The sequence below is a fragment of the Talpa occidentalis genome, unplaced genomic scaffold, assembly GCF_014898055.3.
Source record: "Talpa occidentalis isolate TD23 unplaced genomic scaffold, MPIMG_talOcc4v2.1 talOcc4.5, whole genome shotgun sequence".
Lineage (NCBI taxonomy): Eukaryota > Metazoa > Chordata > Mammalia > Eulipotyphla > Talpidae > Talpa > Talpa occidentalis.
In genome coordinates this window covers 108270467-108289502 of record NW_023604861.1, presented here as the reverse complement: position 1 = coordinate 108289502, position 19036 = coordinate 108270467, and the positions used below count along the sequence as shown (strand labels likewise).

Below are 19036 nucleotides of genomic sequence, written 5' to 3'. Positions count from 1 at the left end.
CACAGAGGTAATATTTTTCCTGCCAGTATTGTTTATAACTTGCTACTAGACAGAAACAGACATATGGCAACGTTCCCTTTGTCTCCCTGAGCACATCTGACAGACATTTAAAAAGTCTAAAAGGGATTCAAAGGCCTAAAGCTCATCAGCTGACCACTGCCACCTTGACACCCATAAGTGATCCCTCCCCCACCCTGGCCCACCCCAATCCCAGGAAATTCGTAGGAAGTGGTTGGCATTGCCCTACTACTCAATTTTACAGCATACAAGGACTCCTCCTCAACTCCAAAACTTCCTTCGGTCATATTGATGGACTTTAGGGTCACAGTTTACTGCAATGAAACAAAGCAAAGATCCTGACACATAGAATGAGTAGAATGGATTTGTTTTTAATCTGTCCTGCCACACATGCACCCCTGCTGTATCACTACAGTTTCCTTTGAACTATCAATTCAGTTTGCTTTATAACCTGAGCAAAGGCAAATCTAGAAAGTAGGCTCCTTAAGCCCCACCCTTCCTTCTGGGCTTCTTGCAAATGAGCTTCCAGTCTCTTGGTGAGTATCTGAGAGAAAAAAAAATTTAAAAAGGGAAACCAAAGAGACTGACTTAGAGGACCTCTGTGGTCTATAGCTACCCTGGGGGGGGGGGGGTGGCCTTCTCCCAAGGCAGGTGTGAAGCATGCAGGGCCCCTCTCATGCCAGTAGGTCTTGAAAAGATTTTTTTTTTTGGGGGGTCTCAAGAATACTTCAGTTTTACTTGTCTATCTTAGTTAGACTAGATCTGTCCTCCTAAAATTCCTTTTTACTTCTAAGTTCAGCTAGTTTAAGCCTTTCAGAAGCAGGAAAGAAAAAGTTAGACAGTTAACAACTCAGAAAGAGAGGGCTATTTTAGTAAAGGAAAACCAAAGACAATCCAGTCATTCTGCAACTGTTCAGAGAAACAACAAATATGTTAAGGATATTAGTTTGAGATCAGCATGTACTGCAGAAAAATTAGTCACTGTCAACACTTAACAAAATGATACATTCTTATATCATTAAATTTTAAATAATAACCAAAACTTAAAATGTTCAATATATTAGGACAATCTATTCATTTTCATTCATATATATTTATATATACATACAGTATATATATATTCATATATATATACTGTAATAACCTATCTTGGTTAAAAAATACAGTATATGTGGACCCACAGATTTACTAAAGAATTGATATTTCCTAAGCATATAAACTCTTGTAAGAAATGTTTAAAAATACAGTCAAAAAAGGAATGGGTACCTAGAAGATAATCTGGGTCATTTGGGGTTTAACTTAACTACGCTAAAAATAAAATAGCTTCATAAACAGACTCTTTAGAAAATTTTTAAACCCCCAAAGGTATGTTTCCCCTTGGGGACTAATCTGGTCCCCTTTGCAGAGGTGATGTTGGGGAGAGAGTAGGGATTGATACAATCCCAAATCTCAAACACACTGGTTTTTGACTACAAAAAAGGAACTGTGATTTAATGACCCCAATGTGCATGCTTCCAAATGATCACCATGAAAACTATAATTTAAAAATCAAACAAGCAAAAAATCATAAACAACAAAATCACACATATCACAGGAAGGGCAGGCCACAGGGATCTCCTTGCAGCCCTCTGGGAAACTGTCCTATGTCGCTGTATCAAAAGAGTCTTTGGGTCCCCAGAACTTTCTAGATATGCCCCTGCTCAAGTATGGCAGGAAGATTCATCTCAGAAGAAAAAGCTAATTTGTAAGCGACTCTGAGGAACCCTCTATCATGTTGTTAGGGTTTTCAAGTACCACACACACAGCTGTAGCGAAAAACAAAGCCAGTTACTCTCTTATCCACTGCGCTGTTACCTGACGCAGATTCCTGGTGACTTTCACATCATGCCAGGCATTATCATTAAACTTTCCATTCACAGGCTCCACTAGTGCTTCAAAGGCCCCTGATCCCAAATTAATGACCAGAGAGACAGCTCCATTTTTCAGGGCAAGATTGACATAATCAGCTGATTTCCCGGTGTGAAGCATCAGTCCATTCCTCTGAAGAGTTTTAAAGGATAGAGTTATTTCATCACTGCTGCTTTGAATGGGGTTTTGAGACAAGTCGTAGCAGAAGTATTCAGATCCCTTGAAAGTTGCGATATATTCTTCTTTTCCTAGGGGAAAACAGATACATACATACATAAGTAAATAAGTAGTATACTATGTAAATCAGCAGATTTTAACAGAAACAACTCATCACCCCCTACATTAACCCTTTGTCTAAAATTCAGGACACGATTCCTATTAAAGAGAGTCAAATAGTATTACTGGTGACATTATATTTTTAATAAATGTACTCAGCTATTGGGCCATTAACTACAATGGCTAAGGCTGACATTTGTGAAAATTCAATTAATTTTTAAGTACCATTGAAAGAGCTTTGATCAGAGAAAGTGGATCTCTGATATCTGCAAGGCACGAATCAGGTACCAAAAATGTAGATTGGATGGTTCTTCTCTGCTGGCAACAGTGGATTCTGACATGCTTGCAACATTCTCTCTATGCAACTGAGACCTTATTTTAATTTTCATTGTGATATTTAATATTCAAAGATTTTCTCAGTGGAGAGCTAAATATATTCATTACTGAGAAATCATAACAAAATTATCTAGTGAGGGAAAGTAAAGGGAAAAACCAGAATTTAGTCTGGGGGGAAATATATCTCCTATAGAGTATGTGCATTTTTCCTTTTAGGACAGAGCAAGCAGTAACAGAAAGCTTAATGGAGTCAGTTGGATCATTGATTCACTCCCTGGTCTCACAAAGCAGATGGTAGGACTGGCTTTTATAATAAGACTGGCAAGAATTCCCAGCACATCGTCATGGGGATAGAATGTAAATGAAGTCCCAAAATTTTCTATATATCTCACTCTTTATCATACGTAGGAGTAACAATGTGTATCCCACAAGATGTTAGAGGGATCAAACATCTATTTGGAAGTAGTCTTTCTTTTTCCCTTTGATGAAGTGAGTTTATCCAAAGGAGAGTCTAAGTCAAAAGCTCCCTCAACTTCTAGGCAATGACGGCATTGTTCTAAGAACAATGAGACAGTATGGTTTGGAAAGTTTGTGATAAACATAGAATTATGAGTGGCGCTGTACAATCTTAATTCATTTCATGGGTAATACAGCATCTCTACTATATTCACTGGAGGATTCACAAGCCAAAAGGACTCTCTCTCCTACTCTGGTAATAGGTTTTTACCTCAGAGCTATTTCTATTCGATAATTAAATAAGTCATATTTTTGCATCAGAATTCAAATCAAAGTTTCAGCTAACCAGTACTAAACCTGATTCCCAGAATGCAAAAAGCCATAAGTGGCTACATGGAGCCAGGGGATGACACGGAGTAAGACTGCACTGAGGGACTTTCACAAGAGGATGCGACTTTCACTAGAAAATAGTCACTATCTAGTGATGAACTATTAGCAATGGATAAGAGTCAAACCCACAGTATTTCAAAGCAATCATGGACAATCCCATTCACACTAGATGGTTTCTTCCATTCATTCCCTCAAAATATTGGATGAGAGACTCCATAAGTGTTAATTTAAGCTCAATACTTCTTCTTTGGGATAATGGAGTAACCGAAGTTGGTTAGCAAGTGCCTCCATACAGGGAGCCAGCATGACTCTTTCAGGTACATACTAAAGCAGGGCAAAGGATGAATTTAGATACTCGTTTGTTCACTTGCTAACTGCACTGGGAGCAATTATACATCTTTTAAAATCTCAGTTCTTGAAAACAGTTCATGATACTCATCCTTCAAGAGAGGTATGAGGATAAAATGAAATAATGCATGGATAAACATCTGGCAAAGTTGGTGGACTCTAGGGGTGGTAGATGTCTCTCTCCTTGGCTGCCTAATGCGTTAAGTGTGTTAAATGATCTAAAACAAATCACATATGTCATAGTTTATTGTGAAATCTAGGAATAGTCTCTTAAAGATTAAGAAACAGAACAAGAAAACATGAGACATATAAATATTATAAGTGAAAAAACACAGAATATAAGCAAAAATATAAATTAAAAGACCAAAATGATCTCCAACAGTTATTTGACTTAATAACATATTTTAGAAAGATTGCTGAGTTCTAAGTACTAAGGATAATCAATATTTTAAATAGATCTATAATTCAATGAAATTCCAATAAAAAATCTCAAGGCACTTTTTTAATGAATGTGATAAGCTGATTCCACAAGTTCTGTGGAAAAAGAAAGAGTCCAAAATAGTCAAGATATGCCAAAGAAAGATGAGGTAACTTCCCTGTATAAAGTTGGACATTTATTTGAAAAATGTGGTAATTAAGACAATGTATTAGAATAGACAAAGGGAGAGAATAAAGATAATCAAAGTAATCTTAAACACATATGAAAGTGATTTATATCAAGTCAGGTACTGCAGATAGGTACACAAAGTTTAGTTAAATATGGTGATAGGACAACTGGTTACATAAATGGAATTGGTTCTTGATATCACTTTATTACCATTGAGAGTAAGAATTTATACAAAATTTTGGAGAAGATATTTTTATAACATATTATTGACAAAGGACTAGAATCTAGGATATGCAAAGATTTCTTATAAATCAATATACAAACAACAGCAAGATGGGAAAAATAAATGTATAGTTGTTCATAGAAAAATAGGTATATATGCATGTCTTATAAATAAATAACAAGAAGCTCAATCCTATGACTTTTCAGAGAAAGGTAAAACTCAAACTATCCAGACGCTATTTCATAGCCATGAAATTAACAAAAATGACAAGAGAAAAACGAGTTTTAGAAAAGCTATAGATTATCATACTTTATCCACTGCTGATGAGAATGTCATGAGAAAAAAATAATGACCAACTGCAGTACTATTTGGCATTGTTCAATTCCATGGGAATTTCACATATTATAAAGAACTTGGCACCTCAGTCCTTAGAAAGTGGCACCATAATCAATAAAAAATTCATTTTAATTCTGGGGCCTTCATGGTGGTGCAGGGGTTGTCTCAGCCCTATTAAGCTACAGTCCTCCACTGAGCATGAGTTTGATCCCCAGCCAAGGAGCTAAACCACATGGTCACAGTAGACCTCTCCTGTCCTGCCCACTGCTCCCTTCAGCAGCATATTTCAGTAGAGCTGTCTGTCCTGCTCCCTACTCTCTCTGGTGAATCCTCTTACCCTCTGCACCTCTGGCCTATACCCCAGAACTTATGTGCATAAATAAAAAGAAATTTATTTCAATTCATTTCTCTCTGCTCTTTGTTCTGATCCTTTGATGAGAGGTCATCAAATGAATTCTGGTCATATGTGTGTATATTCTATAACATACATAATTCATATATGGTGAGATCCACTTATTTGAAGGTCGTATTCACAAAATTTTTGAAATTCCCACTGAATTCTCAGAATAGATTGCTAAGCCAGAGGGAGCTTTAGATATCCTCCTCTAGGTTAATGCTTTAACTTTCATAATTAAGAAAGTGAGGCTCATGGAGTTTAAATGACTTGTCAAATTCAAGAAGTATGGCAGTAACAGAAGCAGGGCTAACAATCAGCCTTCTGATTACCTTAAATAATGAAATAGCAAAGTTTGGGGGCTTCAAGAGTTTTGGTTCAGTAAAAAGGCTGATACAATTTCTCCAGGTAACTTCATATCATTCCAAGTCTGCCTAATTCACAATGAATCTTGATAAATGAATTGTTTGCCAAATAATGAGGCAGAGCTGAGGGAAAACAGTAATTAGTTTACAATTCACCAATGCAAGCTTTGAGTTTACATGCATGTCGATAACTTGTAGCATTATATTACTATTACTTAAACACCAAAATGTATCATTCCTTCATATTGTTTAATTACAAATTTAGGTAACTCAAATTTGCACACAACTTACTATACATTTTTGGAAAAATTCACTCTATAGAACAAGCCATGGATTTAAAATGCCATAAATGAGACAAAATTCTACACAGAGGATATATTTCTATGTTCATTTTTTAAATAAAAGAACATGTATACTATAAAAAAACATAATTGTTGGGCCTCCCCTGGTGGTGCAGTGGTTGAGCACTGGGCTGCAAAGCTGCCCGCAGCCTCTGCAGTGCTGGTTCGATCCCTGGCCACCGGCAAGGGTCCCACATGGCGCGCAGACCTCTTCTGCCGCCCGCTGCTCCCTTCAGCCGTGTATTTTGTCAGTCTGCCTGTTCTGTTCCCTGCTCTGGCTCTGGTGAATTCGCTCACCCTCCCGCGTTTCTGACTGTACCCAGTACTTGCATAAATAAATAAATCTTTTAAAAAAACAAAACAAAACATAATTGTTCTATTTTCTACAATATAAGACAGCTATAGTTTCTTGAACTCTTTATCTGCTACCATGTAATTTTTATCATTAAGTTTTGTTCTAACCAAGCAGCAAAGTGAAGACTTCTTGAAGTTTTCCTGCTGAACACTTAAATAATGGGTCATGTCCATTTCAAATGTTCAAATATTATGTGTACTTCTAATGTGCTAAAACAATTAATATCTAAAAGAAATTAGATCCACAGCAATACATACAGCAGGTTATTGAACAATGTTGTTTTGTTCAACATTGTTTATTAAAATGCTATGAGAAATAAAACAATCCTGACCTTTAACAAAAGGATATTATTTGAGGACTTTCTTTCATTATGCCTCATTTTGCTTAAATTTGCAGTGTCCAGGATCCTATTAATGACATTGTTAAATGAGGACTCATTGTATATCAACAAATACTTATACCCTGGATTCTTAAATAATTATGTAAATCAATACAAGAAAATCTAGGCCAGCCAACAACAGCTACAAAAATAGACAAAATACTTGGACATTCCATGATAAATGGATATCTATAAGATATCCAACTATAATAGTTCTCAGAGAATTTCAGACTAAAACTACAATGCAATATCAATGCATTCCACTATAAAGAACAAAAAAAAAGATTAAAAAAGATTAAAAGTTCTAGGTATTAGTGAAAATGTGGAACAACTGGAACTCTCATATATTGATGGTGAGAACTATTTTGTGAAATTCTTTGGCATTATCTTTTAAAGTTGAACATATGATCCAGAAATTTCACATGTAAGTATGTTTCCAACAAAAAATACACACATAGATCATTACAATGACAAACCAGAAAGTTCATAATAATACTCTGAATAATACCCTGTAAATGAACACCACTGTAATACCAAGAAAGGATAATAAATTGGAGTATAGTCAAACAATGGAATCAGCAATGACTGTATGATCTAAAATTACATCTCAATAGATGAATACATCTCAATAGTGTTGAATACAAATAAGTCAGACACAAGGGAATGTATCTAAAATTCCACCTATGCAAAGACTTTCAAAACAGGCAACAATAAACTCAAATGTTTTAAGTCAACATATCAGCTAACCTTGATAGATGTGGATGACAGAGGTGGGGATAGTGAAGAGGACTTTTGGGGAGCTAGTAATGTTCTATTCTTTTTTTAAGATTTATTTATTCATGCATACAAGAACTGGGGTACAGGCCAGATGCGCGGGAGGGTGAGAAGATTCACCAGAAACAGGCAGACTGATTGAAATACACTGCTGGGGGAGCAGTGGGCAAGACAGGAGAGGTCTGCTGCGCCATGCGGGCTTCTCACCGGCCTGCTGGGATTGAACCTTCACTGTAGAGACTGCAGACAGCTTCACAGTGCTGCACTGAACCACTTGTACCACCAGGGGAGGCCCTAATGTTCTATTCTTTTATATATATATTTTTTATTTTATATAATTTTTACATCATTTTTCATTTTTGCACAATGTATGCATTTTCATTTTGGTTATATTCCCCACACAATTCCCACCCCCTTATTTTGGCCCTAATATCTCCTCTCTTCCGCACCCTCTCCCCCCTCCCCCTCCGCATTGTGTGTCTCTGGTTTATAGTTACTTGTTGATTTTTTCTTTATTATAGTCTTTTTCCGGGTCCCTTATTTAGGTTTCCTATATTCCTGCTATGAGTGAGACCATTTGGTAATTTTCTTTTTCTTTCTGGCTTATTTTGCTGAGCATTATCCCTTCCAGCTCCATCCACATTGCTGCAAATTGCATGAGTTTATCTTTTTTGATTGCTGAGTAATATTCCATTATATATATGTACCACAGCTTCTTGATCCAGTCATCTATTTTTGAGCATTTGGATTATTTCCATAGCTTACCTATTGTAAATAGTGCTGCTATAAACATAGGGGTGCAGGCGCCCTTTTGAATTAATGTTTCTGTGTTATTTGGGTAAATACCTAGGAGTGGAATTGGTGGATCATATGGAAGCTCTATCTTTAGTAGGTTGAGGAATCTCCACACAGCTTTCCATAGTGGTTGGACTATTTTGCACTCCCACCAGCAGTGCAGGAGATAATGTTCTATTCTTGATGGGTCTTGGTTACAGGTGTGCCCAGAGTGCAAAAAATCATAGTTACATAATTACTATACATATTTCTCAGTATTTATACTATATTTCAATAAAAAGTTTAAATAATATGAATGATTAAATAATAAAACAAATTGATCTGATAGAGTTTTTCTCCATGATTAATAGGGTGATATGAGCAAAACACTACTCCTATTAATAGTATTTTTATTAGTAAACATGAAAATACCAATAGCAACAAAATCAATTGTGTATGATTTGAAAACTTTCAAATGCATATTAATATTCCTGAATATCATGTTTTTCAGAGGAACCTCGTAAGATTTAGATATATTTAACTTATACATGTATTAATATAATTATGTATCTATTATAATTATATGTGCTAAATGTATATATCATATATGCAGCCTGCATATAATTATAATTGAAGTACTATACTCTAAAGTGTTGATCAGTAGATTAATGTCACAATGAAGGAAGTCTCTATTAGTACTAATCATAGAAATATTATGACAGAATTAGAGAAAAAATAAACTTCAAAAATTTGGAATATTTATATATTCTATATTTCTCTTATGCTGCTATACAATTGGAGGAAGGAAGAGATCCCACTGGGGGCCATAAAATTTTAGTCCTACTGAATTTTTGCTCCCCCAAAAACTCTGACAAAAGAGAATTTTGTCTCATATTTTTTGGAGTAGGAAAAATTAGAATTTTATACATTATTGTTATATGACTAAATATGCTGACTTTAACAAAGTTAAATTTTATGGTAATAAACATGAGTCCTACCCTCAACTGAAAAGTATATAGGAAACATGATTTTCTAGACTGAACTGGTACAATACATAAAGAAAAATCTTTGGAGGACCTAGAACATGAATCAACAGTGTGATGAAGACACTCAAAAAATGCAGTGTAAGCTTTAGTTAGATTCATAAAAATACTTTGAAGGATACATAAGGAAATATAAAAAATTCTCAACCTGTATGATGTTATAAACCAGTTATTTTAGATAATTTTTAAATAATATAAGCATAAGGGCAAAAAATCTTACAATAAAATATTAGTAGTTCCATGACACCATCTTCAAATAACAGGATGCCCTTTGGAAAAGTAATTACATTTTGTATGAGATCAGAAGCATAAATAGGATCAAAGTATAAAAGCTAAGACAAAGTGTATCTCAACAAATAAATAGGAATGTTCCTTGTGTCGAATATTTTATTTGATAGAAAACAAATTTCTCATTGTAGAAAGAACTTAAATACAACTGAACTATTTAATTGGGTCTTGTAGAAGGTGGTCAATCCTTGAATGGTAGATCAAACATATGGATTCTTTCGAACACCAAGTACCACTGAATTCTACAGAGAGGAATGTGAGAAAAAGATTCCCAGGTTCACATAGAAATGAATATGGATTCTTGTGACAATGCCCCTTCCCATTACCTATACATAGAATAAAATCCCTGTGTTTCCACAATTTTAAAGTTTCTGTACTTCTTTTAAATGTAAACAATCCACATGGGAATTATCCAATAGCCTAAGGAAAGGATGTCTATAAGAAGAGGGAAGTTGCACTGTTTTAGGAAGAATATCAAGTCATTTTCCTATACCAAGAAACTGATATATGCTATTATTACTGATTGTCTTGTTTTTCATATATACAATCCAAAATCACACAGGTTTGTGGGATTTTCATGTGATTCTAAGATTCTTTCAATAAAAACAAACAAAAACCTAAAATTGATAATATAAAAAAAGAACAAGAACAAACATGAGTGAAAGATTTGCTTCATTTGTTTTCCTACTCTGCTTTCATATATCCAAAGATATATAAAAATATTGTGCCCAAAACATCCTTGACTAAACAATGGTATATGCAAAAAGTTTACAACATTAAATTAAGTAAACCTAACTCTCTCCAATCATAAAGGCAAAACAAGTCAAGAGGCACATAAAAGGGAAGTCTGTTTATTCCTATGCCATTTAAATTGAAAAAAAAAATCATTGATTACTGTAAGGAAAAATAACATTGCTTTAAAAGGGAGGATAGCTTACTCTTTCCTTTTCTGCCTGGCAATGCAATAAAACATTCCAAAATGCCCAAATATGAATCAACTTATGTTAATTTTGAGGATAAGTTCTATTGTTTGCAGCAAGAAATTAGGGTTTAAAAAATATTCATTCTTCAAGGTTTTATTTCAGTTTAGATATACCTCAAGGCAACCAAGCCATAAATAAATTCTGAAGGATCATCAGATAATCTCCTGCAAAGAAGCACAGTCTTAATGATGATATATATACTTGAGGTCATGAAATATGAAACCTGAGGAAGACTTAGATATTATTTAGTTCAACACTTTGACATATTTGATGAAGAGAATGAGAGCTCAACAGATAAAATTATGGTCATGTAACTAATTGGGGTAGAATCAAAATTCAACCCCGACCTTCTGATTCTAATTTCATGCCCTTCTGTATTTCTAGGTATTGCTGTGAAATGAGTTTCTTTCTAATTCATGACCAAAAACTAAGTGCAACTTAAATATGAATATAATTTTTTCAAAAGAAAATAGGATGGTCTAAAACTCACGTGCAAAAATTTTCCACTCTAAATATGTGCAAGTGATTTTCATTTATTTATAAAACTGCAGGTGCTGAGAACCAAATAGATTGCTTTTCTGAGCCAATGAACAGTCAGTTTTACACATATGATCATATGATACATAGGAAGGTATCAAACAAGTACTCCTGGCATTCACCAAATGTGCAATATTGCAATTTCTGGAATTGCCTCAAGCTCCTAATAGTTGGATCTATGACAACTAGTATCTAGCATCCTTTAAACTGGAGGAGAAGAATGACACATTAAAAAAAAAAATAGCCTGAATACTTCAGATAATAATTAATGATTATCTAATAAGAAAGTAAATTATATAACATAATTACAGAAATACAATTATATTTATAACAAATCTATAGATATTCTACCTTTGTGGGCAATCTACATTTATAAAATGGATATGGAATAAATAATTTCAGATGAAATCATATTACCAAGTTCATTGGGGCAATATATACTGAAAAAATGTCTATATAACTAAGATCCAACAAATGGCCAATCTATAAAATGCTGTTTTCTCTATAGAATCAGAGGGGCTGCCCTCTTAACCCTAAAATTCAATTATTTGAGCTATCCAAATATTTTGGTCATGTGGTAACCTGTTCTGTGAAATAGAATGTGATTCGTTTTTTTTTTTTTTAAATTAGATACAAAGTATGGCATCTTGGAAGGCAAAAGCAGAGTGAAGGAGAAACTCACAGGGAAGAGAAAAGTGTTGGTTAAAATAGGAATTGTTTTAAAAAATATATAATCTTTTAAAACCCACTACTTGAAATGTGGTCTAAGGCATAGCATTATCAATGTCATGGGAATCCTATGAAAATATAATCTTAGACTCCCTCCCCACCTACCAATGCAGAATCTACATTTTAACAGACTCCCCCCTCATTGATTTGAGTGCACTTTAAAATATGAGACCATTGTTATAATAGATTTTGAGATTGCCCTGATTTAGAATATCATCTAAGAAATATGCAAGGATCTCTCTTTGTGTGTGTGTGTGCATGTGTGTATCATGTCTGAGTTTAGTATTAAAGACAAAATATTTTGATATCCTGACACTTTTCTCAAGGGAGAAACACCTAAATAAACTACCTTGCATCCCGTGATTGGAAAAACAAAGCCCAAAACAATTTTAAAAAAGAGAAATCTGGTAAGTGTATACATGTGTCAATTATCTATTTAATGTGCTTTTTAGCAGGATGTCTAGCTCTTAAATCACTGGCGGTAATCTCTCAATTCTTATTCTCAATGTGTTTCACCTTTAGGCAACATTACAGTAGAATTCTCTATGGGTTTGGAAACTTAGTACAACTCTTCTGAATAAATCTAGAGTCACTATCTCCTGGTACAGTCTAATAAGTTGTTGTTATGAACAAATAGGCTTAATGAGGTTCATGCAACTGCATTTATGTCTCTCTGGAAATACCTTGGTTTGTGCACTGCTGCAAGTGAAAATAAACTAGCATGTTTTCTGGATGTTACCTTATTCAATGAAAACTAATGGACCTGAGCTGTCATATTTCTTAGCATGACTACGAGGAAATAAAAGTAGCCAAGTATGAGTTTCCTCAGTTTCCTCAGTGTGGCAAAATTTGCCACACTTTGCAAATTTTATCAAAAGGATGATCATTAATAAAATGATTAGGGCCTCCCCTGTGGTGCAGCGGGTTGAGTGCCGTGCTGTGAAGCTGTCCGCAGCCTCTGCAGTGTGGGTTCGATCCCTGCCAGCTGGCGAGAATCCCACATGGCATGGCAGACCTCTCTTGTTGTGCCCGCTGCTCACCTCAGCAGTGTATTTCTGTCATCTGCCTGTTCTGTTCCTTGCTCTGCCTCTGGTGAATCCTCTCACCCTACCGCATGTCTGGCCTATACCCAGCTCTTGTGTAAAAATAAATCAATCTTTAAAAAAAATAAAATGATTACAGAATTGCTACTGCTATTATGACAAGAATAACTTTATGGCTGAACTGGGAGCAAACAAAGATAAAATGCCTGAGCTAGTCAATGTTGTAACATTTAGAACACAAGGGTATGTTCTTCCAATTGCTAGACTAACTCTCCCAAAAGGCTTCACACAAACCTCCCAGCAGTACTCCTGAGTTGTTTTCTGTTGACAGGAATTGAAGATACATGAAGCATCATAAAACTGTGACATCCTTCGTCACTCCTTCTGCCTGGACAGCATCAGCCCAAGGATTATCAGTTTCAAAGAAGTAGGGGGAAACTTTTCCAGGCAGCAGGGACAGCTGAATCATGCTGACCAACAGAAAACTTATGATTGGCTTACTAGTGGTAAGAAGCCAGCTTTCCCCAGCAAAAGTTATACACTGATTTTTTTCATCCCAAGTACCATAGCTATGTTGAAAGCATCATAAATCAACATTGTCTAGCAAGCTCAGCATTTCTCATCCCAAATCCCTCATCTGATTTGAATACTATTTTCTCACTTCTCTGAAGGATAGTGTAACTTAGCACCTTTCCTGATATATGAAAAAAGTTAGTTCATTTTGAACAATTGAATTCCTTCAGGTTTTATTCTCCTCCCAGATACCAGTAGATCTCTAGATTAAGTGCAAACATATAACATTTATTGAAAAGATTTGGAGGTAGTTCACAGAATAGAAGGTATTGTTGAACCACCATGTCTGAAAGGAAAGAACAGGAAAAACTAAGCAACTCGTAGTGCTTACTGGTCTCCTCGGGGGTTGTATCACTTATATAACTCAACAACAGTGAATTTTAGATTCACAGTAAGTCCTTTCAAGGTCTGGAACCCCCAAAGGTGATAAAATTTAATTATCTCAGTTTGTGTTAGAAGTCTTTGCTCCCAGTTTAGACATTTATGACTGAAGTTGGAGAAATGGGCAAAATTATAAATCATGGATATGTGGATATTATAAGAGGACTACACACAGATCAATACCTGGAACTGTCAATAAACTGGTTTTGGGATCTAATATTAAATGAGAATACTTCCTAAAATATAGTGCTTGTTATAATCTTTTTTTCTTTTTTTAGATTTACCTATGATAGAAACTTAGGTCTTAGGAGCCAATATAAATAAAGGACATTGGCTGATATACAACTATCTTTATTTGAAATTGTGAGATTTTATCAGAAATCTCAGTGAGTTACAGAATTGCAGAGGTTAGAATTAGATGAGGGAGGCCCATAAAGTTTAAGAGACTTCTGAATACATAGTGAGGCACAGGCAAAATTGGGATAAAAGGGCTTGATCTTTTTATTTCAGGGGAGAGCATGGATACAGTCCCCCACTATCACAAATTATGCAGTCAAGTTTCCAATATTGGGGGAAATTGCAGGTGTCTGCACATCTAGGATGTAATGCCTGGGCCTCATCCTGATCATGGAATCTTCCTTCCTGATCAAGGTATCTCTCCAGCCAGGTAAATATGAAAAGGGATTGTTGTAAGACTTTGTATCCTAAAGATCAGAATCACCTGGGTAACATTACAAAGCATATTTCTAGCATCTATTTCCATAAGACATACTTTAATAAGCCCTAATACTTGCTAATTTTTTTAGTTCCTAGTTAATTCCAATAACCAGTTCTGCTTTGAAACCAATATTTTTTAAACTACTGGACCTTACTTTTCCTTGCTTTTCATGGAAGAATCCACTTCCCAAGAATGAGCACAAATGTACAACAAAATAGACAAAATATTGACCGAGCAAAAAGCAGAGTACATTCTCACTTTTTAGTTTCAAAGTAATTTGGTGACAGAACATTCTGGATGGATTGAATAATGCCACTTCTTGAATCAGTAGTTTTAATTCACAATACACCATTCACTTCTCACAGCAAGAATTCTTTGGTCTCAAGGATAGGACACATTTTCACATTCACAGGCTGCAAATGCTTTTCTCCTTGTTGTGATTCAACTAAATAACTATGTTGAAACAGTCTTTTTTTACTAAAGGGCATGTGCTTTGATAGTATGACAAAAATACAGTCCAAGCTTGAAATAAGTTGCCTCTACCTTCATTACCTTTACTATAGGCCTTCCCCATGAACAATTCATAAATTATAAAAGTTAAGAGATCTTCAAATTCAAGGGGTTTCAAAAATTTCTTCCCATTTACCCAGGTTTCACATATAATACATTGACTTTCTACATGCAATGCAAACCTCCTATTTTTTTTTTAATAGAAATAGAAGAATTTCTTAGTTGATTTCATAGTCTGGCAACAGTCCACCCCTCAAAATTTAAAAACACTTGATTTGTTTAGCTTTATTGTCTTTTAGGTAAGACAGCTAAGACCCAGGGAACTTAAGAGACATGGCAAAAGCACTTCGCTAGCAAGTATCTCAGACTAGCATTTGGATCTCCTACTGAACCCTACATTCTTTTTACTATATTCTGCTGCATTTTTTTTAAACATTGCATTTTTTTTTAAGATTTATTTATTTATACAAGAACCGGGGTACAGGCCAGATGTGCGGGAGGGTGAGAGGATTCACCAGAGACAGAGTGGGGAACAGAACAGGCAGACTGGAGAAATACACTGCTGAGGGAAGCAGCGGGCGACACAGGAGAGGTCTGCTGCGCCAATGCGGGACCCTTGTCGGCCTCTGGGATCGAACCGGCACTGCAGAGGCTGTGGCCAGCTTCACAGCGCAGCGATCAACCACCTGGGCCACCAGGGGAGGCCCTCTGCTGCATTTATAATGCTATTTTGTATAGATTTGAAGGATACCTTCAGTTTCAGAGGGAAGAAAATACTCATTTTGAAGGGTATAGGGCAGTCTTTTTTTTTTTTTAAGCATGGCATTCAATCCTAATATAAATTCATTCTCAGAAATCTTGATTTGTAAATTCTAGAAAAAATACACAAAATTATAGCTTTAATATCACCAAATGATATCTTTTTTTTCCAGTTACAATCTCAAAGTGAAGTAATTATCTCAATTACTTCACCATATTTTCACAAATGATGTTAAGCTTCTCAACATCAACATCTAATTTGGTAGATTCCCTCAATATACAGTATTATAATGAAATGTTTTTATTCCAAGCTTTAACTTTTGCTATTCAGAAAAAAAATGCATTTTATTTAAAATTGATAATACTGCTCTCATGGTGTGGAAAATTTATAATGAAAAAATAAACATGAATTGAGTATATACAACTATCTTGATAAGCTAATTACCTGCTGATTATTTTAGACTGAGATGACATAACAAGATGTTTAATATTTACATTGATTCTTGACATTGCAAAGAAACCACTTAAAGAATCTTGAGAAATATTGATCCCTGGACCCCAGTCCCACACCTTCAATATTCTCATATAATTGATCAAATATGAAACTTAGGCATTGGGATTTTGAGAAGTTGCCAACTGATTCTAATATACAAGGACTTATATGAATCCTTATATGAATCAAGGACTTAGATATGACCTAGGCATTTCATGTATAATCATTGTGCCTCTATAATTATACTAATTTAGTTAAAATCATATGACAAAATTTTGTAGCCCTTTAAGATATATATTTATACTTTATATATGACCTGTCTGTGTATAGGATAGCCTTACATTTACATATTGCTTGAGTAAATAATAGGCAGTCAGCATGTTTTATCTTATAAAGTGGGAACACACTTGCATTTCTTCTTTCCCCTTGGACTGTACATTATCAGACTGACCTTTGAAGCATCTGATTTCAAGTCACAGTCTTCTTTTTAACAGAAAACCCTTATGTAAAACCATATGAATGAGTATTTAATCTCGCCAGATAATGTGAAAAGCTAAAACCTATGCTGACATTACACATCTCCTTCCAGAAGGAACTACAATCTAAAAAGTAATCTAGAGTTGTATCTTGCTACAGATTCACAGTGAGATTTGCTGAAACATAGAGAAACCCTCAATAGGCTGAATTAAATTATTATTTTTTTAATTTAAAAAAGCAGTCAATATCCAAAACTCTCATTATCTAGATTTACGTATTTCTGGCAAAACCTAATGCAGGGCCTCTCCTGGTGGCGCAGTGGTTGAGCGCTGGGCTGCAAAGCTGCCCACAGCCTCTGCAGCGCAAGTTCGATCCCTGGCCACTGGCGAGGGTCCCACATGGTGCGACAGGCCTCCCTGTCTCGCCAGCAGTGTATTTCGTCACTCTGCCTGTTCTGTTCCCCGCTCTAGCTCTGGTGAATTCTCTCGCCCTCCCGCGCTTCTGACTGTACCCAGTGCTTGCATAAATAAAAATAAATATTAAAAAAAAAAAAAAACCTAATGCAAACATTCAAAGAAGGCAAAGTTCCAAATCTATAAAATCCTATTCTGGAGAGTACTCTTTATTTGCTGGTTAGGATAAAACTTGAAGATGATGAAAAGAATATGGGAAGCTAAATATTTCACCATGAATTAAAAACAAGGATAGTCTACTCTGAAGAGATAAATGTGGAAGGAAGTCCTGGGACAAAATAGATGAAGAATGAAAGAGTTAGCCTCGAAATAGTTAACCAGAAGAGCCCACATCCACCCAGCATTTTCTCTTTGATAGGACAATTTTTCTTTAACAAGCTGACGTCTGTTCATACAAGTTTAAAATTTAAGTATCTAACCTGCTCTTCCATCTAATAACAAAGCACATGTGTTGCACAATTATACTGATTGTTGCTTTCTTTGGTCTTGAGCCATAATAAATACTCAGCTCAGGATTTTAACCAAGTCAAATGATGACTAAAACCCTCTTTGCAAAAGCCTTTAATAGAGGTCTGTTTGTATTTTTTTTTTCATGTATTTCAATTTGAAGACAGTTTCTTTCCCATTTTCTTCTTATGATATTCCTTGTTTGGCTAATTAAAAACCTGACTACATGAATGCTGAAAGAAGAAAAGAATGGATGAATGGGCAGATGGGTCAAGATAGAATGTCCCTGAGTCTGGTGGGTCTTATGATTCTCTTCCCTGAAACAATCTTTTATTCTTCTACCTCAAATTCAAGGAAGCACAGAAACAGTCCCTCAGCCTTCCATAGTTCAGGTCAAAGTCCTTTTTATACTTGGTATACAACCTAGACACATCAGAATTCTGTACAAATTGGAAAGTTTTATGTTTCCTAGCAATTCAAGTGCATTCTGTGGTTCTTTCATCCGGTGGGCTGCTTTAGCAGATTTGAGGCCTCCCTGAGGACAAAGTTTGAAAGCTTAGGTTTGAAAGCTTTGAGGTTTTCTTGGCGACCGAGGAGAATAATTTGACTTGTCTTGAAATAAGATCATATTCAGCAGAAAAGATCTGCTGTGCTCAAGGTCATGGACCTTGGCTCTGTGGATATTCAGTTATTCAGCAGAATAGCCACTCCATGCTTTTAAAGCACTCTCAGGTGCTACTGGAGGTGTAGCTTTTGAAGCTCCTGACAGCAGCTGAGTCTCTGCACCTGCATGTCCCCTTCTTCATACTGTCTATTTTGCTCTCTAAAATCCACATTCCTTCTACACTTATGTATACATATACATTTGCAAAGATTCTGAACAAAATGCCTCCATGAATCAAGATTTGTTAATAAAAGACTAAAAGAAGGAATATAGATAGATAGATATATTGATATATTTCAAAGTTGTAAGCTTTAAGTATTAAGAATGTGTTGTTGGGGTCTCCCCGGTGGCACAGAGGTTGAGCGCTGGGTTGCGAAGCTGCCCGCTGCCTCTGCAGCGCCGGTTCCAATCCCCGGCTGCTCCCCGGCCACCGGAGGAGGGTCCCACATGGGCACAGACCTCTCCTGCCGCCCGCTGCTCCCCTCAGCAGTGTACTTCGTCAGTCTGCCTGCTGTGCTCTCCCCTCTGACTCTGGTGAATTCTCTCACCCTCCCGCGCTTCTGACTGTACCCAGTGCTTGTATAAATGAATAAATAAATCTTTAAAAAAATTACTGTTTTAAAAAAAAAAAGAATGTG

General features: G+C 35.7%; 1 protein-coding gene and 1 non-coding gene across 27 annotated transcripts in view; both read right to left on the bottom strand.

The window, feature by feature from the left end:
• NRXN1 (neurexin 1) overlaps positions 1-19036 on the bottom strand; it is a 1022285-nt gene that overhangs the window by 639148 nt on the left and 364101 nt on the right. For all 26 annotated transcript variants that reach the window (XM_054687713.1, XM_054687714.1, XM_054687712.1 and 23 more), the window contains one exon: positions 1873-2174. In XM_054687713.1, the coding sequence (XP_054543688.1) occupies positions 1873-2174 (302 nt within the window). The remainder of the gene's footprint in view (positions 1-1872; positions 2175-19036) is intronic.
• LOC119260052 (U1 spliceosomal RNA) lies at positions 14365-14532 on the bottom strand. Its single transcript, XR_005128689.1, has one exon. It is a non-coding gene; the product is annotated as a U1 spliceosomal RNA (small nuclear RNA).